At 44.0% G+C, this 24,057-nt stretch overlaps 1 protein-coding gene across 1 annotated transcript; it reads left to right on the top strand.

Moving 5' to 3' along the window:
• The first annotated feature begins 1,957 nt into the window (after positions 1-1,957).
• On the top strand, positions 1,958-23,450 carry CCDC80 (coiled-coil domain containing 80). Its single transcript, XM_035115025.3, has 8 exons — positions 1,958-2,726; positions 3,248-5,115; positions 12,537-12,693; positions 15,901-16,037; positions 17,368-17,516; positions 18,965-19,068; positions 20,083-20,163; positions 22,437-23,450. The coding sequence occupies exons 2-8, from the start codon at positions 3,259-3,261 to the stop codon at positions 22,781-22,783; spliced, it is 2,832 nt and encodes a 943-aa protein (XP_034970916.1). The 5' UTR covers positions 1,958-2,726; positions 3,248-3,258; the 3' UTR covers positions 22,784-23,450.
• The last annotated feature ends 607 nt before the right edge of the window (positions 23,451-24,057 follow it).

The following is a 24,057-nucleotide window of genomic DNA, read 5'->3' as shown; positions in this document are numbered from 1 at the left end:
GAGCGCCACAACCCCATACTGTAGTCCCCTTTGACTGGACGTGACTGTCCAGGGGTCCATTACCTTTACCTTTTACATACCATGTAGTTATATATCTTCTTTTTCCTTAATTAATTTCAGGCAGGGGGAGTATTCTTACTGAGAAGGCAGCGCTCAGGGAAAGGGAGCGTATCTCTTTACTTTCATACTGCAATCAGAATGGATATTGCCACCCTGTACAACCAGGAGCCTTAGAACAAAAGTGTGCACCCAAAATGTAATGTGTGGACGAGACTGACATGTGCATAACCTCTGAAACAGCCAGTACACATTGTATGTGTGACTGAAGATCAAGAATGGGCATTATATGTGCAGTTTATACTTGTGTGAGCTTGTACACATCCATAAGGGTGAAGCTAAGCCATGGTCATGGCTAAGTGATATGAACATGGTTCTCTGCAATCCCAGTCCAATATGTTATGCACATAGAGTGGGGGACACAAAGTAGTGACTTTGTGTCCCCCACTCTATGTGCATAACATATTGGACTGGGATTGCAGAGAACCATGTTCATATCACTTAGCCATGACCATTTAGTGGTTGACCTTGACCTAACCCAGGGCCGTCTTAAGATTATCCCGCACCGTGGTTCAAAGATCCCTCTGCCCCCCCCCATTTCCCAGAGTTGCTGACCTTTGTGCTGCATGAAGAAGGGCCTTTTCCACTTATCTCTGTCTTGAATCTCCCAATATTCAGCTTTGCGGGATGTCCAGGAGTTCGAGTGTTGGGTAAAAGAGGGAGGAAAACACTTTCCTCTACCCACTTTCTCCATGATTGCCATGATCGTGTCACTTTCCCCGTGCCTTTTCCCCAAACTTTTCCTCGCAGCAGAATGGCTCCTCTGCCCCCTTTCCCACTACTATTATTGCAGCAATTTCTCACCACCCGTGCGGTGGGCGCCTGCACTCCGTACCCCCTCAAGAGGCGTGTGCCCCTCGGCCGAAGAGGTTCCGGGGCCGAAGGCAGCAGGCACGGGCTCCTTCCCCCACCATCACTCCTCCTTTGATGCCGTGCGTGGTACCTACGAGGGCAGAGCCCGGAGGCGGAACCAGCAGCATTGGCGGCCGCCACCACCTCCTCCTCCTCCATCCCAACCCCAGCAGCAGCGCCCCTTGGTGGTCAGGCGCCCTGGCACATTGCGCCACCCAGCCCAAGCCTAGAGACGGCCCTGACCTAACCTGCCTTGTTGTGGGGGTAAAATGGGAGGAGGAGCCACGCATCCCACCTTGAGCTCTTTGAATGACAGGCAGGTTATAAATGCAATATAAAGTGCATACTCTGACTGTGTGCTCCTGCTGCTAGTTTGGGAAGTAATGCTCGCACACTGTCCGCCACACAATACATGGCTACCCTGTGTCAATCTTGCAATTTCTTGTGGGTTCCCCAACTTTTATTGGAATTGAATAAAATAATGATCTAGCTGCATTTTAAGCCTGTAGTGTGCGCACAGCCCATGCCTGAAATCTACAGAGTGTCATATTAAAGTATGAAAAGTTCCATGCACACAACACAGCTTTGCCTTGTAGGGTCTGCTAGCCAAACATGAGGTCTGCATTTCCACAAAACAATCTGGAAAGGGAAATTTGTTTTAAAAAACAACCCGAGTGATCTAGTGTTACTTCTCAGGAAAAGAAAGCAATATATATATTAAAAGAAAGCAATGTGTTTTTTTCTTTGAAAAACTGACATTGTTTTGAACATAGGTGAGGTGAGGACAACATGTTACTTAGGTTTTTTTAAAGCTGTGGGCCCACTTTTCAAACATGGAAGGACAGAGGAGGGAGATTTGGTAATGGAGCCAAAAGTGCTGAAAGAGTTAAGGTCTCAGCCACCCCCTGTTGCAAAAAGTGATTGATGATGATGATGTGTAACATTTCAGCTGCTCCCCCACCCCCCAAAAAACCCTCCCTCCTCTCTCCTTCAAAAGTGTGCGGAAGTGGGGAAAGGAGGCAATGTTCTGTTGATCTGTTAAACCAAAGCTCCCTCTGCCTCTCTTATTTCCAGTGGCTGAAACTGCTGTTTCAGTTTGGGTTGGAGCTGGCCTGAAGTTATCCTGACATTTCTGGGAGAAGATCCAAAAAAGTGGTTTTGGAGGTTGGGGGGGGGTAGGAGGAGGAAAAATAGAGGATAGGGAGAGGGAAGATTAGGAAGGGAGAACAAGGTGAGGAGAAACTCTTTCCTCGGTATCACATTTGTTCGGGTGTTTGAATTTTGCCTGGAAAATCTATTAGCCTTGATGCTTTGGCTCTCTGGAGGGAGACAAAGGAGCTGCGCTCCACGGAGGAGGAGGGCATTGATGGGGAACTTTGTGGGACTTTAAAAAGAGGGGGGAAGAGCACAGAGCTCCAGCAATAGCAGCAATTCTAACATCAGAGAAATGTGCCTCTGTGTGGCTGCCTCCTGAAAAGAAAAGGGGGGGAAAGTCAGAACTGCGGATAGATGGAGAAAAGCAAAGACCCTTTAGAAAAATCCCTTTCATTGCACCCAGCTTGGTGAAGAAAGAGAAAAGAGAAAGAAAGGGGAAAGCCGGAGGGAAGGGAGCCATCGTGACCTGGACATTGCCTGGAGCCCGTTTTGTGTAGCAGAAAAACTGCTGAGTTGCCTACAGCAGATCTAGATGGCAAAGCCCTCAGTCTAAAACAAGGCTCCGAGAGAATCACTTCTTGAAAGGAGAGTTTCCCGGAAGGGTAAGTTTTGACAATGCTCTGCTACTTTTGAGGGACAAGCTGACATGTGTGTATGTATGTGTGTACTAAATGTGTAGACAGATGCATGTGTGGAGGCAGATGTTTGAACAGATCCCAGTTGTCCATTGCTGATTATCTCAGTCGTTTCTGTTTAAGACTATGTTTTCTTGAAATGAAATTTCCACACTGCTCTAGTGTGAAAACCATACAGATAGCAGCAAATTGTTCTAATCTGATACGCAAGCTGGCCAATCTCCCTTCTTTGAGAGAGAGAAGCTAGAGAGTGCTGTTCTCTGTATATTCGTGCCTATGTTAAGAGTGGAGTTCCATCTAAAAAGGAAAAACTGGGCAAATTTGGAGGGTGCTGATTCTCAGAAATGTTGAAGGAAGTTCAAAGCACCTAAGAAAGATTAGGAAAATTTCTCAGGAATGAAAGTGTTTTTTTTTTTTGCAGTCTATATGAATACGCAGTATGGTCAATGGTCATTAACACTTGTCCCCATCTTCTTTTATTTTTAAAGTCAATCCCACAATGAACTGGGCACCGGTTGTGAGTTTAACTGTGTTGTGGGCTGCGTGGCTAGTGTGTGGCGTGGAAAAGCCATTGAGGCAAGCTGACAGAGGGAGGCATGGAGTTAGGAAAGTGCCTCTGGCCTACAGGGGCAGTAGCAAATCAGCTTCACAGACGAGGAGAGCTGAGGTGTCCCACAGACCTTTAAGCCCTTCTGGGAGGTTTCCTCAACGTCCTCTTGTCAAAAGGGATTCTTTGGAACCAAAGAGGCCACAAGGAGCCCCGCTAGGAGATGACTCCCATGCCCAGGTGAAGAATGGTGGGACTAAAGTACGGCTGACACAAAGACCTAAGGTGGAAATGGTTAAGGATGAAGGGCCATCCACAGCGTTTCGATCACGCACAGTGCGTTTCCCATCTGGGTCTAGTTCCCCCAATATTCTGGCTAGCTTTGCTGGGAAGAACAGAGTCTGGATTATCTCTGCTCCTCATGCCTCTGATGGCTATTACCGGCTCATGATGAGCCTTCTGAAGGATGATGTCTATTGTGAACTGGCCGAGAGGCATGTTCAGCAGATTGTCTTCTTCCATGAGGAGGGCGAAGAGGCAGGGACAGTCAGGAAGATAACCACGGAAGGGAAAATCCTGGAACAACCTCTAGATCCCAGCCTCATTTCCAAACTCATGAACTTTCTGAAGCTGGAGAAGGGCAAATTTGGCATGGTGCTCCTAAAGAAGACATTGCAAGTAGAGGAACGATACCCTTATCCAGTTAGGCTGGAGGCCATATATGAAGTCATTGACCAGAGTCCCATCAGAAAAATTGAGAAAATAAGGCAAAAAGGCTTCATCCAGAAATGCAAAGCTGCTGGGACAGAGGGCCGGGTTGTTGAGGAAGGCAACAATGGTGCTAGTGTCACTAGGGCAACGCCAGGTGGTGGACATGTCCAACCAGGACCCAGAAAAGAAGAAACAAGGAAAAGCATTGTGCAGCCAACACGGGTTAAAACTATGAAGAAGTTTTCGACAACCACACAGTCTCCCCCTCCAACTAGGGCTCCGACTCTTCCTCCCACAACTTTCAGACCAATCACCAGAATGATGACAATAGCAAGCAGGCCTACAACCACCACCACCACGACTGTGCCTACTACACAGAGAACGTGGACCACAAAATCACACACTTTACTCCCCACAACTCCTGAGGTGACTGATGCTCGGGTAACAGATAGTTTCTCCTCCCCTGTATGGAAAGAGAACCACAGAGAAAGGAATCCAGCTCACACACAGAGACAACAGACCACTACAAGGAGACCCAGCAAAGCCACTCATTATGACACCCACTCAGAGGTCCCAACAGCCACCTCAGAGCATCCCACGAGGGCAAGTGCCGGGCGATACAGAGACAACCGCACAGACCGGAAGGACTATAACAGTCAAGGTTCCAGTGTCACAGCAGGCCAGCACAAGCCTGCTAAAAGCAAACCACCTAAAAAGAAAGCCCAAGAGAAAATACTGAGCAATGAATATGAGGATAAATACGACTCAGGGCAGCCTGCTGTTCCTCGCTTAGAGGAAAATGTTCCGGCGGGACATATCCCGCCAAAGAAAGGGAAAGATCCAAGGAAACATGACCGCTTAGATAAACCTGAGAAGAAGAAGAAAGAAAGATCAGAGAAGAAAAATGAGAAACAGGCCAAGAAGGACAAAGCTGAAAAGAAAAACAAGCAAGAGAAAGAGCGCAACAAGAAAAACAAGAAAGGAAGCAAAGCGGACAGCGAGGGAGTCCTGAAGTCCAATGCCAAGCCTTTCACACAAACCCCCAGGAAATCTGTGGCAACGCTTTTGGATTTATTTGAAGGCAGAAGGCGTCTCCTGGTAAGTAGATTATACATGGGCATGCATCACTTGAGGTCAGTTCACAACTTAGGCTGCAATCCTAACCCCACTTACCTGGGAGTCATCCCCATTGAATTACATAGGACTTACTTCTGAGTACGATTGCACTGGAAGTTTCTTACTGAGGCCCTGTGTCTACCTTTATGTGTAGCAGCCAAAGCAGGCAACCATCACACAATTCTGTCTCCTGAAAGCCTTGGGTGCCCATTTTTCTTAATTTAAAACACCTCACTTGCTCTGGTGGCATCTCTTCGCCCCTAACTGCTTTCAGGGCAAAGCAGGTGATACCAGAGCGAGTTGAAAAGAAATGGACAAGTCCTGCTGGAAGGTGGGAGTCAATGTCAGCCCAGTTTTATGCAGCCCTGGGCCTGATTTCAGGATCCCTCTGCAAGCAGTCATTTCAGACCTCTGTCAAGAGTGATGTGTTCCTCCCACACTAGAGAGAGGAAGAGAAAGAAAGAGGGTGGCCCCACCCACTGCTGACTTCAACTCCTCCCACAGTCAGCAGGTGGCCCTTGACAGATTAACCCTACTGGACTGTGGCCCTGAAACGCTGTTCAGTATCACCACCACATGACAGGGAAGAGGAACCCATGGCTCTCCAGATGTTGTTGGACTATCTCATATCTGACCATAGTCCATGCTGGATGGGACTAATGATGGAGTTTGGTGACATCTGGAGGGTCACAGGTTCCCCAGCCCTGCCAAAGGATCTTTAGTCTGTCCAAAGGCATGAATGAAGCCTAATACAGTGGTACCTCAGGTTAAGAACTTAATTCGTTCCGGAGGTCCGTTCTTAACCTGAAACTGTTCTTAACCTGAAGCACCACTTTAGCTAATGGGGCCTCCTGCTGCATCCGCGCCGCTGGAGCACAATTTCTTCAACTGAGGTACTATTTCTAGGTTAGCGGAGTTTGTAACCTGAAGCGTTTGTAACCCGAGGTACCACTGTAATGTGATGTATGCCTTATAAGTCTCATAGGGCATATGATGCAACCTTTCTCAACCATGTGCAGAAGCTGCCAGAAACCTATAACTGGGGAGCTGAAGATGGTAGAATCTGTGTTTTGCTAGTCCGGGGCTTAAAAGAAATCCAAATAAGGATGTGCTATTTTCAGCATGATTGCGTTGTCACTGTTTCATATATATTTGAACTCATAGCTCTTCCAGTTGACATCTGTTCACAGTAATGTTGATAACTTCTGGGTTTCCAGAATCAAGCCAACTGTTTTTTGGCACTTTTCCTGGGCAGGAACATAATCCATTTGCAAACATATCCCTTACAAAGTTGTTGGTGAGATGCACAGAGTTGCCTTTCTGTTAAGTAGAACAGCTTGTGGTGAGCTTCTGAACCTTAAAAGCAGCACAACGTGGCTTTGCATCTCCAAAATTTAATAACTTCACATATTATTAGCCGGCTCCTCTCTGAAATCCTTTTACAGAGGACACAAAGCAATATTGCTCAGATGTTTTCCTTTGGCAGACGGAATTCAGCTTGAAGGCATAGTGTGACAATTCAGACACCCTTCATAGACCACATTTTTCATACACAGATATCTCCATGAAACAAAAAGCATCTACATCGCATCTCTTAAGTGAACAACACTTGTTTTGTTTGCCACAAAGTATAATGATTAGGAAACCATGCAATATAATGTGTGACCCGTAGCCTTTGGTAAAGAAAAAATCCTTATTTTTGTGTGTGCGCCATATTCCTCTGAATGCTTACTGAGAAGTAAATGCAACTTGGTTGCAATGTGGCTTACTTCCAGGTAAGTCTGTACATGTTTTCAGCTTTACAGCACATACCCAGGGCATGTTGGCTGAGAAGTAAATCCCACTTAGTTCAATAGGATTTACTCCAAGAGCATAGGATTGCAGCCTTAGTGTGTTTTCCTTCTGCAGTTCTGCATACTAACCTGCTTAGCTGTTTGGTATAAATAACTGCTTGAGTTCTTTCATTTTGAGGGTGAATGGTTCTCCCAGATCTTAATTAATTAATTGGTTGATTAATTGTGATAATGATAATGATAATAATACCTGGGTTGTGCAAGGTCAGCTTTCTCTGTTGTTTGCAAAAAAAAAAGGAATTAAGCAGCATGTACAAAAAATTTTTTTTAAAGCAAAGTTTATGGCAGAGCAATGGCAGGTTATGCCCCAATGAAGCATCATTTCCGGTATGATGAATACATACAGGAGTGTTTGTGTGCCTTTAATGAGGTGCTAACTTTTATGGAAAGAAATTAGTGGCAGGACAGGGTGAGGTCAGGATGAGATCAGGATGATAGTTAATGGGATAAGCAGAGATTTAGAACTGTAGAGTTGGAAGGGACCACGAGGGTCATCTAGTCCAACTGCCTGCAATGCAGGAATATTTTGCCCAACGTGGGGCTTGAACCCACAATCCTAATATTAAGAGTCTCATGCTTTACCAAGTGAGCATATAAAAAGCAGAGGGCACCGACACTATAAGTAGATGAGACGAATGCTCTCATATTGCTCTTAAGATGCCTACAGAGAAACATTGCAAAGCAGAGCCACTGTTCGGGTGGTCAAAATTAGGTAAATCCATGACTATGATTTCCTACCATGTGTTGGGTACTAAGGTCTATTCCACCAGTGAAAGCCCTGATTATCATCCCATATATGGATTTGCATCTTAATGAAGCATGTGCCCATGAGTGAATTTAAACTATAAGCCTTGTTTGCAAATGCAGCACCAACCATACATTTATTATTATTATTATTATTATTATTATTATTATTATTGATTTACTTTGCAAACTGTTTAAACCACTTAAATATGAAAATATCCAAGCAATGTTCCGGGGGTGGGGTGACAAGAGCCTTGTGCCTTAAAGGTGCTTTCAAAATAAATAAATAAATAAATCCTTCTAGTAGCACCTTAGAGACCAACTAAGTTTGTTATTGGTATGAGCTTTCGTGTGCATGCACACTTCACAAAAGCTCATACCAATGACAAACTTAGTTGGTCTCTAAGGTGCTACTGGAAGGAATTTTTAAATTTTGTTCTGACTACAGCAGACCAACACGGCTGGCTACCTACCTGTAACTAGAACTATGGAAGGTGCTTTCAATGTATTGTGAATTTACAGACAACTTCCTTTCTAGCACTGCTTCAACCAAAACAATCAACCTTTCTTTTCAAAGTGTAGCAGATTAGAAAATGAAACCTAATCTTCATAGTTTGATAGGGTTGCCAGACTCAATAGAGGACAGGACTTCTGTGCCTTTAATTGCCCTGCTCTTTTTTGAGTCTGGAAACCTTAAAGAGAAAAGAGAGCAGGGCAATTAAAGGCACAGAAGTCCTGTCCTCTATTGAGTCTGGCAACCCTATAGTTTGATCTTGATTCTTTAAAAGTGAAGTCCTAATACAGCACTTAGCAGGTGATAGTGGTTTAGATTCAGGGAAAGTCATTGATCAAAGCAGAGAAGAGATGCCAACTGACCAGGGCATAATGTCTTGGTCTGTTTGATATGTCTTGGCCTGCTCCTGTGCCGTCAACAGCAACCAGATTTGTAGAAATCTGCAAGATAAACTTTTTTAATGGTATGGAGACATTCAAGGTCCTGTTAAAGAAACGGAAGCAAGAGCCAACTCTGAAACCTAGACTTATCACTGGCTTTGACTTCCTGACTTCCACCTACTGTTTGTGTCTGTGGTTTTGCTTCAGGCCCATCTGTTTTGGCTCAGCTACGTTGCTTTTGTTTGCTACTCTGCGGTGTGGAAGTGCAGTCTGAAAGCCTGAGTTCATCCCCACAGAGGATGCAGCCAGCCTGCATGTATAACATATACTAAAATTAACCTCCTGCATGAACAGGGCCCCCCACATATATTTTTTTAAAGAGTGAAATATACAAGTATTTGCTTACACAGGGCAAAACAGCTGCTCAAAGCAAGTAGGGGAAATTGGGATTACTATGGAGCAGGGAGCAACGGGGGGGGGGGGAGCTTAACTCTCCCAGTGCTGCGGCCCTGGTCTAAAATCAGGGTCTTCAGTTGCAGTATTAACCTTTTTTTTAAAAAAAAAAAACCATCCACCAAAACGTGGTAGGTGTAAGCAACAAATAATCTCCTGCTATCACATTTGAGGTAGGAACTGGAGAGAAATACAATTTTGTTTGTGTTGTAATGAGAGACTACTCAACTTGAACCAAGGAAGGGTGGCACTGCTGACCTGATCTCCCAGCACCACTTATCAAGATGGTATAGGGTATTGCAGGCCAGTAGCAAGTTTGGTGCGGTGTGGGTGCACTAGCAGAAACAATATGGTGCTGCTTCCAGTGCATGTGCACCACCCAGACCTCACTGCTGCTCTGCATCCGCACTGTCTCAGTATGCAGCAGTAAAATGGCAGCAGGAGGCTAAGTCCATGGCGGGACAGCCCCCATACTTCCTGACTGCTCCTGCCTGGAGGGGAGATAGGATATAAATGTAAATAATGGTTGAGTTGGATCAGACTTAGTCATAGATGGTATTGAAATCAGTGGGACTTAAGATACATAGCTGCCAAGTTATCCCTTTTTTAAAGGGATTTTCCCTTATGCTGAATAGGCTTCCTCGCGAGAAAAGGGAAAACTTGGCAGCTATGTTAAGATAACCATGTCTAATTTAAGCCCCACTGATTTTAATGGATCTGTACTTCAATATGGCTAAGTCTGGATCTGACCCATTATACTGGATTTCTTGCTAAGAGCAGTGTGTGTATGAAGCAGTGGCAGTTCTGAGGCTTGAATTTGGCGACTTAGGAGGCAGAAGCTTCCACTTCATACATAGGGTTGCCAGACTCAATAGAGGACAGGACTTCTGTGCCTTTAATTGCCCTGCTCTCTTTTGAGTCTGGAAACCTTAAAAGAGAAACCAGCAGACCCTTTGTTTAATTTCCAAGCAAAGGGTCTGCTGGTTTCTCTTTAAGGTTTCCAGACTCAAAAGAGAGAAGGGCAATTAAAGGCACAGGTGTCCTGTCCTCTATTGACGCCTGGCAACCCTATACCTCTACCGGTAGGAGTTCAATGAAACTATGAAAGTTCAGGAATTTTAAGGCGGTGTTGTCACAAAATGGCCTCTGGCCTTTGTTGGCTGTAATCAAGGTAATCCTTGACTCATCAGTCTTTAGCGGCCCAAACCCTGTTCATTTTGTTTCTTCTGTTCCTGTCCATTTAAGTCCATTTCCATGTTCTGTGCTATTGGCTGCCTTCTGGATACTGACCTTTGCCTGACCATGGTGCAATTGCTTAGAGAGCCTTTAGGAATGATAATTAAATAGACCCCTCAGGCATTACTCAGATCCTGGCCTGCGACTCCTCACGCCTGAGTGCATTCCCAATCAACAGCCAAGTTTCTGGCAGTGCACTACAATCTGATCCAGTCCTATATAAATAAAAGGCAAACGCCGTTGGTTTGCTGCCGGGTGAGAAATTTAAACCAGCCACCACTTTTATCTAAAGTTCCAATTGCAAAAGGTTGATAGTGTATTACCATATAGAACTGGCTTAGAACAATCACACAAGCGAGGGTGTTCCCGGTTAGGAGACTGTGGGTATTTCTCAAAAAGTTAAGCAGTGGCTATTTCCCCCTGGAATTTCTGGCCTGCACTAAGTTGCCACATAATGCAAAAAAACTAATTTTCTTTCTTTATACAAAAAAAAATGTTCACATACCGCTGCAACATGAAGCTATATCACAGCGGTTTACAACATAAAACCAAACAATATAACCAGAAAAAGTTAAAAGTAATTTAAAAGCAAAACAAATTGAAAACAGTCAACATTAGATCATTGTGTGTGGGTGTACTCTGAATTGCCTGCATACCCAGTGGTACAGGAAGTTTTCAGCAGGCCTTTAAAAGTTGGCACAGAAGGTGCCTGCTGAATCTCTATTGGCAGGGAGTTCCACAGGACTGGGTTAATGACACCAAAGGCTTGGTTTCTCGTTGTCGAACGAGCCTCACCAACACAGGAAAGATGCTCCTGCAGATCATCTCAGTGATTGAGCTGGGATAGAAGTGTTCAGGTGATCTCTGAGGTGTCCTGAACCCAGCTTGTTCAGGGCTTTGTAAATCAATACACCAACCCTGAATGTGGCTCGGTAGCAGATAGGCGATTGTGACATAGGTTGTTAATGTTTACCTCAGTTAATAGTTTTCTGAAAGACCTCCTCCCTCCTCCCTGTGGCTTCCACGGTGTACTTAAACAGTCACGTATAGCACACCCTGCTCTTATTTGCAACATGCTTAAGGCATTGTTTAATTGTTTTACATAGGAAATCTGGGGCCTGGGGTAAGCATTGCATTTGCTAGGTGATCAGCATAGAGAATTTTGTCATCCCTTTTGGAAGCAATCACTGATATGCAGCAGGGGCAGAAAACCTCCCTCTGGCTTGGATTCAAATATTCTACTGTGCAGAGGGTGGGGGGCACTCCCCCCTAAAAACTGGCCACGAAGGGTCAGGGGACACTCTAGAGCAGTGGTTTTCAACCAGTGTGCCATGGCACCCTGGGGTGCCTTGATGATGGTCTGGGGTGCCGCGGGCAACACTAGCCTCTGTCCCTCTTTCCTTCTCTCTCTCCTCTGATGCCCTCTCTCATCTCTGCTTCCCAAAGGCTTGCACAGTTGTTTGTTGTAGCAGCCCTGGCTACAAGCTCCCCAGGGAAATAGTGCCTCTGGGGCTGGCCAGGGGGTGCTTCCCAGGCCCCTGTGGGGCAGTGTGAGGAGGCCCCTCTCTTTGGGGTGGGGTGGGGGGGGACAGCTCAGAAACGAATGGAAGCAGCTGTGGATGCCCAGAGGACTCTCAAGGAGAGGGGAGAGGAGGCTGAGAGAACACTCCCCAAGGGGTGAGGGTGTTCAAAAAGGGGTGAGGGGGTGCCAGCTCTGCAGGCAAGGGGTGACATAACTGGGCTCCTGAGCCCCACAGGGGTGCCACAGAAAGAATGTAGTTGGTCAAGGGAGCCGTGGACCCAAAAAGGTTGAAAACCTCTGCTCTAGAGTGTTTGGGGGGGGAAACCTTTCTTTTGTTGGGGGGGGTATGGCCACACACATGCATAAGTGCAGCTTTGGATAAAAGCATATGTAATTAGCTCTGACTCATATGGTGAACTGAGAGTTGCATTAAACTTTCTAGATGGGAGGATAGAAGCAGATCCCTCTAGCAAATATATTATGTAGGCCAATGCTAGTCATACTCCGATGAGGCCCATTGAAATTAAGGACTAACTTAGGCTCATTATTTGGTCTACTCTGAGTAGTGCTAGCATTATATACAGCCCATTGTCTACAAATTGTTGTGAAAACCCTGGGAGTATTATCTATGTACGACCTCCGATACTAACATGTTTCAAAAACCAACAATCTAAACCTTCTATTCTCTGTCATCTCCCTAGCTGATCACAACCCCCAAGGTTGACAGCACCATGTATGTGCAACAGAGAGATGAGTATCTGGAGAGCTTTTGCAAAATGGCAACTAGAAAAATCTCAGTGATCACCATCTCTGGCACCGTGAACAACAGCCGCATGAAGATCGACCACTTCCAGCTAGGTTGAAATTTTGTTCCTTTCATTTCTTTCTGGTAGAGGCATGAAACTAGTGGTGGTTTTTGTTATTGTTGTTGTTTTTATATCAAAACCTTGAGAGTCCCTTTGTGGTAATATGGTTCTTCCCTCCCCCACCCTTTGTATTTGCATAGTTGGTATTTCCCCCGTTTGGTTTCCCACGGCAAAAAGTTCAAATAATTGGAGCATCACTGCGCTAGTCTATCAAGTCAATGAAACAGCAGAAAGTAGAGAATTGTGACCTGACCATGCCATAAGCTAGGAAGTCATTTGGTTCAATACTAGGAATATCTCTTGTCTCCAGATCTTTGTATACTACCCCCTTTCAGGTGTTTATTTATTCCTGGAGCGGCTACTGGGCTGTCCCCTCCACCTCTGACTTTGTCATGAGTGGAAAGTTCTGAAGAGGGATTATAAATGCATTCAACTAAACATGGCATTTGGCTTTCCTCTGACCAAGAGCCCTCTGTGATGTAGGTTCCCAGCCACAGGGAGGACCATAAGCCCATTCAGAAGAATGTGCTTACAACCCCCTTCAGACCTCCCCACTCTCAGTTGAGGAAGCGGGTGGCATGTGTGACCCATGGGCAGAATAAAGATGAACACCTAAATAGGGTTTTTTTATTATGCTCAGTGTCCAGCTTATTTTGCAGGTCTTTGTTTATAGGGTCATATTATCTAACACACACAAAGCTGACTGGCTAGTGTTAAAAAAAGAAGTAATTGACCTTTGTCCTTGTGTTCACATTTGTCATTCCGTGAACCTTACATTCTTGCTAAAACAATGACAATTTTATAACGTTTGATTGGTTTTGTATAAAACCAATGCAACAATAACGATAAACTAATAAAATTCACACCAAGGCAAAGTTCATTCGTCATGAGTCCTTTGAAAGTTTGATAGTTTAATTGCAGTATAACCTCATTTATCAGAATAGTTTAGATGGTAACCTAAAGATTCACGTGCTCTTAAGTGTTTCTGTTTACAGAGGAGTGCATGAAACGATGCAGAAATAGATATTTAGCTGTAAAAGATCAGATTTGGGCTACCGTTGAATGCTTCTGAAATTGCATTCATGTAGGCTGTCACAGATGCAGCCTTTTTTCGTAATCATAATGTTTCAAAACACACTGATTTCCTAATGTTTCCAAGTACAGTGGTACCTCTACTTACGAATAACTCTACTTACAAATGTTTCTACTTATGAATGGAGCTCCGCCCGCCATCTTGGATGCAGTTTAGATAGGATTTTTTCTACTTACGAATTTTTAGATAGGGTTGGTTCGACACAAATTTTTTCTCCCAATGCATTCCTATGGGATTCGACTTTAAAAAAAATTGACTTACAAATGTGCGTTCAGAACGCATTAAATTCGTAAGTAGGGGTACCACTGTACTGGATTTGGGCAGCTCTTTGGGTGTTCCTCTCTGCAGGGGAGAATTGCACCACTGGAGTTCTTTTTTCAGGCTGTGAGGGTCTGAGAAAGAATGAATAATGAGGACTCTTTATACAGATAAAAAGTTTTTTGAGATCTTATTCATGGGCAAGAGCTGCACTGCTGTGTAAACATAAACAAACAAGCATACTTGGCCTCAATTAGTTTAAAGTGTCGAAATACCAACTTTGAATAGGGAACAACAGGAGTTTAAAATAGATCCTGGAATTTAGCACCCCCAATCCATGAAATCTCTCAACAGTTCTCCCCCACCCCCATGGCATTTCTGGTTGGCTTTTTGACCTACTCTGTTTGGTTTCAGCTTGTGGTATGAACTTGAATATTGTACAGAAGCCTTATAAAAGTGATTTGTGTAGTCTAGCCTTCTTGGACTTACACACTCTAAAGAAACCAAAACCTTAAGGAAGTAAACACATTATAAAGGTAAAGGTTCAGGTACCCCTGACCATTAGGTCCAGTTGCAGACGACTCTGGGGTTGCGGCGCTCATCTCGCTCTATAGGTCGAGGGAGCCGCTGTTTGTCCGCCGACAGTTTTTCCGGGTCATGTGGCCAGCATGACAAAGCCGCTTCTGGCAAACCAGAGCAGTGCACGGAAACGCTGTTTATCCTCCCGCCGGAGTGGTACCCATTTATCTACTTGCACTTTGACGTGCTTTTGAACTGCTAGGTGGGCAGGAGCTGGGACCGAGCAACGAGAGCTCACTCAGTTGCGGGGATTCGAACCACCGACCTTCTGATCAGCAAGCCCTAGGTTCTGTGGTTTAGACCACAGCGCCACCCACGTCCCTAAAACACATTATACACCCTTGATTGATGTAAGTGTTGCACTGACAAACAGCGCAATTCTATACAAATCAATTCAGAAATAAGATCCATTGAGTTCAGTGGCACCAAACCCCAGGATAATGGGTACAGGGCTGCAACCTAAGTATCATTATGTCTCTGGGTTGGTGGTGTCAAAGTTCTCACTGGTCTCCTTTCTATTATTTGTGCTGTTTTGCAGTAGCAGCTTCATATATGAACTAGTGTATTTCAGCCCGTTCAATAAACGGGCGCTAGAGAGAGAGAGAGAGAGAGAGAAGCGAGCGGGGCTTCTCCGGGACGCGCTGCCTGCGCGAGCGAAGGGGAAAAGAATCAGCCGTGAGAGGGGCGAAGGGAAAAAGCAGCAGACGTGAGAGGGGAAAGTTGCGGCTGCGTTTCCCTCCAGTGACCGCCTGAGGTGGTTTGCTGTGGCGGCAGACGGGCGGTTTGTGTGTGTGTGTGCGCGAGAGAGAGAGAGAAAGAGAAAGAAAGAGAGAGAAGCGCACGGGTCTATCTTGCAGCCTCCTCCTCCTCGCACTGCTGCTTAGAAGCGAGTGGTTGGCGGCCGCAGGTAGGTAAACGGTAGGCAGAGGGGTTGGGGGGGAGAGCGCGTGCGTGTGCGTTCCAAGTCTCTGGTCCAATCCCTGTGTCCGTGGGGCACATGCGCAGTAGCGCGGAAACGGGACACAGGGAATCTGGACGCAGAGACACAGGGACGTTATTATATAGGATGGTGCTCAAAATGTTTGTTTAGGAAGAAGTGATGTTTTTTAAAAACTTCACTCACTTCCCCGTTGAAAAGACTAAATCAGTATGATTTGGTGGGTACGTCTGAACAGGAGGTGAACTGAATAACTTTACCCCCTCTTCCTTGCTGTTCAAACGTGATTTAGCCTTGTTTGGCACTAATCTCCATGTTGTTTTCCTTTAAAGACAATGAGAAGCCCATGAAAGCGATAGAGGATGAAGACCTCGTGGACCAGCGTCTCATCAATGAGCTGAGGAGAGAATATGGAATGACATACAATGACTTCTTCATGGTGCTAACTGACACTGATATGAGGGCCAAGGTAGGGAGAAGTATATTAGCCTGGGGCAGGAGAGATGCAGGAGTGAGGATGAATCAGGGCAGAGTGGAGCGAAAAACTGTGCTAGTTAGTACCTGAAGAGGCAAAAGAAGTTGCAGATGGTAGGAATCATGGAACCCAAATCCAGATGGTAGGAATCAGGGATTTTGGTGGGGAAATGCTCACTTGTATGCTTACAGTTCGTGGCATTAGAATGGAGGAATAATTTGATTTTGGTTGCACTTTAACGTGAAACTTTACCTAATTCACACTTACTGAACCAATATAAAGGCCCAACATAAGAATCCTTCAAAACCTGCGCTTCTCCGAATATTGTAATGCAGTTCCTCAACCAAAACATGTTTACAAAAGTGCATATCTTTGGAGAAAGTCTGCACAAAAATGCATAAATTAGGGGAAATAACATACAATAGTGCTTTATATTATCAGGAAATGCTTGCAAAAATGCAGTCGAAACTGGACACACACACACACACACGGAGAAATCGACACTAATATGCTGAGGAATTTCATGAAGATTTTCTAAAATGCAAGTTGCTACAGAAATGTGGAGAATTGAATTAAAGATTGGATGAACAAGAAACCAAAACTGACATATTCATCCATTCCTTCATGGCATTCAGCTCCTACCACAGAATGATTCTGCAAAGTGACAGAAAGCACTTACTATAAAAATCTTCAGTGGCATGAACATGACTTTATTTGCATGTGATATTTAATTTATAAGGTAAAGGTAAAGGGACCCCTGACCATTAGGTCCAGTCGTGACCGACTCTGGGGTTGCGCGCTCATCTCGCATTATTGGCCGAGGGAGCCGGCATATAGCTTCCAGGTCATGTGGCCAGCATGACAAAGCCGCTTCTGGCAAACCAGAGCAGCACATGGAAACGCCGTTTACCTTCCCGCTGTAGCGGTTCCTATTTATCTACTTGCATTTTTACGTGCTTTCGAACTGCTAGGTCGGCAGGAGCTGGGACCAAGCAACGGGAGCTCACCCCGTCGCAGGGATTCGAACCGCTGACCTTCTGATTGGCAAGCCCTAGGCTCTGTGGTTTAACCACAGTGCCACCTGGGTTTATACTCGACCTTTATTTCATCATGGAATTCTAAATGGCAGACACAGAATTCCCCGACCAGAACCAGACCTGCTTCGCTCATATGCTTTCAACCATGCCTGAGACCCATCAGTATTAATCTGTCAGGAAGAATGAAGATGACAGTATAATGACATTGGCCATTAACTTTCCATGGGAAAGCAGATGCTAAGAGATTTGTTTGTAATCAAACCGTTTCTCAATGTTTCATTTTACAGCAATACTATGAAGTGCCCATAGCAATGAAGTCTGTTTTTGATTTGATTGACACCTTCCAATCACGTCTCAAAGATATGGAAAAGCAGAAACGTGACGGCATTACCTGCAAAGATGACAAGAAACAGTCCCTGGAAAACTTTTTGTCCAGGTATTTCCCAAAGCCTACCTGTGGCTATGCCAGAGCTCTTTAGTAATACAAATTGGTTTAATATTAATCACTTGTTGAACTCACATATTTTCCATTAACTGATTACTCTGTTCAAAAACTAGCAATCATCTTCGTAGTAGTTAATTCCAAAACAGAGAGGTGGTTGAGTTCAGACCTGTTTATTGTTTCCAAGGAATATCCACTGAAATAAATAGACCTAAGTCAAGTTCATTCACTTCAGTATGTTTCTTCTTAGTAAGACTAGCATTGGATACAACTCTATGTTTCTGCCAATGGGGAAACCGCACAATTTTGTTTGCAATTAAATATCTAGTAATTAAAGTTATCATGATGAGTAGATACCTAATCATTAAAATCAAGCACAGAGTGAGGGAAGTACATTTAGAAATAACCACTTATAAGAACACTTATAAAAGGAAATATCTCCAAACATCATGTTTATTATTCTCACCCCCACCCCTACAAAATGGGCATTCACTGATTGTAATGGAGAGAGTCCGCTCATTTCTATGAGCGTTGGCAGTACTAATTTGTTTTCTATAATTACCTCTCCCCCTGAATGAAACAGCAGGCAGCAGCATAATTTCTGAGCCATTGCTTCTCTGGGGAAAGCATTCAAAATAATGATGTTGATTGTTCTTAATTTGCATGTCAAGCCCCAGCAAAGTGAACAACCGGTGGTGGTGGGGAGAGAAAACCCTCTAGATTCAGAGAGGCAGGCTCCTAATTTGTCTCAAGTTAGAGAACCCAGTCTCAGACTCCAGTTCTAAACACACATGCTTGGGAGCACGTACCATTGATTTCGGTGGGATTTACTACTGAGTAACCATGCATAGGACTACATGGTAAAAACTAATAAAATGACTAAGGGATTGTCAAGTTTAATGAATTGGGGAAGGAAGGAGAGGGAGCACACATACTGTTAAAGAAGGAAAATGGAAAGTTCAGGAAGATAGGTATAAACAGGAGCACAGAGTTTCCATTTGTAAGACAACATCTGTAGCTGTTTAAGATACCATTTCCTGCTTTGAAACGGCACATGTTACTCTGTACATTTCTCTATATCTAGTTAGCTTTGGCTCTTCTGTTTTTTAATGTACAAAATAACCCACACTCATTCACTTTCCTGAATAAAGCAATGGAAGGTGATCTTCAAAGGAGAGGTGGAAAGCTCAAATGGAAAAAGTATTTCGTTTACATTAGTTCTGCCTGCCTAGGGGAAAAAAACTTGAGATTTTGACAGCACAACAGAATAACCTGAAACCTAAAATGGCATTTCAAAGACATTTGAGCACAATTGCTTCCTCATGTTTGCAGTCGGTTTGATCCACACAAGTTAAACCCGATTCCTGCTAGAACCAACAGGGACTAAATTTGGTTTGAAATAATCTTTGTGAATAGATTTTCTCCACCTATTCTCATTCCAGATTCCGATGGAGGAGAAGGTTGCTAGTGATATCTGCTGCCAACGATGAAGACTGGGCATATTCACAGCAGCTTGCAGCCCTTACAGGGCAAGCCTGCAATTTTGGTAAGTCTCCATATGTTTGCTTTCAAGCTATTAACTACTCTTGGTTTTGTTTGTTTTTGAAGTCCTTTGCACCAGCATGAGGACCTTCAAGCACATGGGTCAGATTTAGCTTATTAACTACACATAACCCTATACATTTGGATAGTACCATTTGCTACAGCAATCCTGTTCTTTTCATGGGATGTATAGTGGGCGGGGGGTGCATCTAAGAGTAATTTAACCCATGGCAGCCTGGATGTGGAGGCTGCCAAAAATTGCTTGTGTGTACTCTGTGCAAGGTTTGGAACATGTACCAGTCTGATCATTGGAAGGGCCTTGCATGCCAGCAAAAATGTCTAGTGCTGGTTTGGAGAGATTGTCTATGTGATCAAGTAGAAGAGTAAAGGCATTGCCTTGCAGAGCTGCTTTTTGCCAGCCTCCACATGCATAGTGCATGAGAACTGGGCATACAATCGCAGACCTAATTCAGTGGCATTCAGCATTTCATTACCTACAAGAGCCTTTGCCAACCTGGTGTCCTCTAGATGTTTTGGGGCTGATGGTGGTTGTAGTCTAAAGCAGACATCGGGCTATCCTCCAACATCTGTTTCACCAAAACATAGCAGGGAACGAGCCTCCTCAAATCTTTCTGGACTGCTTGAATCAAATGATTCTTTAGTACCTTCTTTGATTGCTGTAAAATAACAGTTTCTAAGTTTAGAATCTGTGCTCAAATTATTGGGAGTGGGGGAGGTAGGAGGAAATCCATAACCTCCCCTCAATTTTAGCCTGATCATGGTTCCTCTGTAGCCTTCTAAAACCATTAGCAAAGAGCATCTTCCATCCAAAGATTTGGGGAAATCTATGCAATGTTCCTAAAGAAACTGCATATCAGCCTCCTGTGTTTTGAGCTCATAGAATTGTGGGTGGGTGTACATCTGAGAATGCATTGAAATTTTGCAGTACATTAATGTTTGCCTTTCACTTAGTAGAAAAAGCTTGCACCAGTCTTTGACACCCTTCTTGTTTTAACAGGTCTGCGTCACATAACTGTCCTCAAGCTGTTAGGTGTGGGAGAAGATATTGGTGGAATGCTGGAATTGTATCCAATCAACGGTGAGAAATTATTTTGAGTTTGTAAGACAGCTCTGTGTGTTCCAGTCATTCTGAGCCATATACCTGCATGATGTATCACAATTATTATTATTATTTTAAAAAGTAGAATGCATATTATTGTAAGTTTACTTTCAGAAGTTGTTCTCAAATGGGTCTTGAGTTGTGGCTGCAAGGAAGGCCATAGAAGGTGGATGAGAGTCACACGTGAAGCTACAGCACAGTCCTATCTTGCGCAAATCGTGGAACATGCAGTATCCGAGTAACAACACTTGAGAAATTGTTTTAAGGAACTTCCCAATGTGGAACTTCCCATGGCCCTAGTTTGTTTTAGTGGGCAAAGAGACGTATGAAAAGCATGCCCCTACAGTGATTGTTTAAACTTAGTTACAGGTAGGTAGCCGTGTTGGTCTGAGTTGAAGCAAAATAAAAAAATTCATTCAGTAGCACCTTAAAGACCAACTAAGTTTTTATTTTGGTATGAGCTTTCGTGTGCATGCACACTTCGTCAGATACACTTGAAACAGAAGCAACCAGACCCTTATATATATTCAGAGGGGGGGTGATGGGAATGGGTGATGGGCTGTAAGAGTGGTAAACCTGTTGATGGCTGTTAACGACTGCTGATTACTGCAATAGGTCCTGCAGGGGAAAAACAAGGGCTGAGGCTAAAGAAAGCTTGATCATGCATAATGAGATAAGAATCCTATGTCTTTATTCATCCCAGGTGGCTCCGTGGTTTTAAGCTTGGTAATGATTTCCAATTCAGCAATTTCTCTTTCCAGTCTGTTTCTGAAATTTTTCTGTAATAAAACAGCTGCTTTGAGATCTTGTATAGAATGTCCTGGGAGATTGAAGTGTTCTCCTACTGGTTTCTTTGTCTTGTGGTTCCTGGTGTCAGATTTATGTCCATACATAAATCTATACATCTCATTATGCATGATGAAGCTTTCTTTAGCCTCAGCCCTTGTTTTTTCCCCGCAGGACCTATTGCAGTAATCAGTAGTCGTTAACAGCCATCAACAGGTTTACCACTCTTACAACCCATCACCCATTCCCATCACCCCCCCACCCTCTGAATATATATAAGGGTCTGGTTGCTTCTGTTTCAAGTGTATCTGACGAAGTGTGCATGCACACGAAAGCTCATACCAAAATAAAAACTTAGTTGGTCTTTAAGGTGCTACTTAAGGAATTTTTTTATTTTGTTTAAACTTAATTTACTATGTTCCGTATTTATCCAACATTATTATTAAGTTGCCTTGGGAGTTTCCTGAAGCCAGGAGGACAAAAAACAAACAGCCTTCATCAGTTGTAGTCTTCTTCAGGCATTGTGCCCAAACAGGAAATAGGACACATAGGTCTGTGCACGCTGACCTCGCTGCCAAAGTCCCTATCCCACTTGCTTGGTCCCTAACCTTCCTATGTTGAGCCAGGAAGAACTGAAGAGGGCTTGTGGCTGCATTTGGTTTAACATGAGTAGAAGACTCAATGTGATTGGGTGCTAGTGTGGTCAGCATGCATAGGGATGATGAGGCAGGGCCCCCATGACTTCTGCGTAGGTTGATATTTCCTGTTCAAACGTAACACCTCAAAACCTCTGGAGAAACACACACACACACACACACACACACACTGTATATTTAAAGTTACCAGCTAGATTAACAATATTTAACAACTGAAAAAACGGGCAACATACAAAATTATCGTACTTCCCCAAGTCTTTCATGCTATAATTCAACATAAGGAGAAAATAATTCAGGGCAGTACATGCAGTGAAAGGGGTTGGGGGCAGGAATGAGATGCCACAAGCTGGCACAATTCTCTCCCAGTTGGAAAAACTCAGTTACATAAACACAAGTAATTCAATTGAACGAGAGGAGCTCAATGGCACTCCCTTTTAAACCAAAAACACACGTTCCCCTTATTAACCTGCATCCCACAGATATCCAAGAATAGAAATGAAGCCCCGTTTGCTTCCAAAGGACATTGGAAAGCCAAAGAATTTGAGCATTGAGGAAACGAGCTCCTAGTGGATACACTTTCAGTCCACAGTGAGGTTAATGTGTCAGGCAAACCTGACTATTTTCCAACAAAAGGCACCTTGCTTTTTATTGCTGTGGGCAGGAAATGATGCTCACTTGGCTGCCCAGAGTCCAGCCTGTTCTACTGCAGCTGCATATACAGTATGCTTGAATATACATTTTGCTTTTAAGCATGACTTGCCTGTGTGTCATAAGATGCTGACGCTATTCCCGATCTCTGTCTCCTCCTAGGGAGCTCCAGCGTGGACAGGGAAGAGCTCCCTGCTCATTTGGTGAAAGACATCCGCAATTATTTCCAGATCAGCCCCGAATATTTCTCTATGCTTCTGGTTGGAAAAGATGGGAACGTCAAATCGTGGTACCCTTCCCCAATGTGGTCCATGGTGATTGTGTACGATTTAATTGACTCTATGCAACTTCGACGGCAGGAGATGGCCATCCAGCAGTCTCTTGGCATGCGGTGCCCAGAAGACGAATACGCCGGGTATGGATACCATGGTTATCACCAAGGGTACCAGGAAGGCTACCAAGATGATTACCGTCATCATGAAAGTTACCACCATGGATACCCCTATTGAAATTAGGAACTTAACCTTTCTCTGCACCCTGCTTTCATCTTAGTAGCCATTCAGACCACAAGCAGCCAGACGTGGGGACCATTTTATGGTCACCTGACCATGTTTCTTTTCTTCCCTCGTTCAGTCAAGGGACTACTAAAGTATCGGACTTTGGCCTTCTCTATAACACGCATGATGTGAAATAGGTCAAACCAGTATCATTGGTGCCTTATGGAATAAAGACTCCTTTATATTCTGGAGCCCTTCTAATCTGAAGGTATATCTTGGTGCTATGTATGTATGTATGTATAGAAACACACCCCCTGACTCCAGTGATGGGCATTGTACTGTAGGCAGACTATAAACTGTAAAATAAGACACTAACACTCCTATAGCTTCCTGTTTCCCCGTCCCGAGGGAGGAAATATTTATTAGAAAATGTTGTGAATTTTTGCTGAAGAAGAGGAATGGAATGGTGGATCATATTACAAAATTTGCCACTCAAAAGAAATCCTTTTAGAAAAACTAATGTTAAAGGGTTGTTGTTGTTTTTAATTAAAACAATGTTTTGGGTAGAATGATTTATTTTGTAACATGCCAGCTCTGTAGTATAATGGTTTCGCCTGTTACGGAAAACTTGAGATTGTTAAAGGTTTGAAATAATACAGTGAGAGATAATTTGTGCCAACCATGTTGCTGCTTTAGCTATGCCTCTTTATCTTGCTAAGAGTTTTTCTCCCTTTGAAGGCAGCTCAGGGAAGGTCCTGCCTGTGAGACAGCAGAGGTAGAATAACAACACTTTCCAAGGAGGAAGACATCTTCTCCCTATCCTAAGTTATCCTCCTGCCTTGGCAAGGAAAGCGGAGTCATTCTCAGAGAGCTCTTTAAGGAAACTGAGACATGCATCCTAGAAACCTAAACAAAACAACAATAACCAGAAATCAGCAGTAGATTAGCAGATTAACAAAAGGGCTCAAAGACTAGTGAAAATTGTGCCAGCTTCTGCTAGCACAATGAGTTAGCCCACAATATGTGGTGTGAAAGTCTAACTATTCCTGTTTAATGTCAATCTTCAGACTGTGTTAGGCAAATTTATATGTGCAGACCTTTTATGGGAGGAAATTTCTCTGGGAATGTTTAAGTAAAAGTTTCTCTGCCTCTTGCTTCTTTAACTGAAATGTAATCTGAAGCTAATGGCCTCACAAATGCTTTCTGGAAACATACTAGCAAGGACAGTTGTAATTGTGGTCAAAGTGAGGAGACCCAAGCGATTAAAATGCACATTCCATGCAGTG

This window comes from Zootoca vivipara, chromosome 4 (assembly GCF_965207765.1).
Source record: "Zootoca vivipara chromosome 4, rZooViv2.hap1.1, whole genome shotgun sequence".
In the NCBI taxonomy this organism is placed as follows: Eukaryota; Metazoa; Chordata; class Lepidosauria; order Squamata; family Lacertidae; genus Zootoca; species Zootoca vivipara.
Note: the sequence above shows the minus strand (reverse complement) of the source record. Positions and strands in the feature narration are given on the sequence as shown.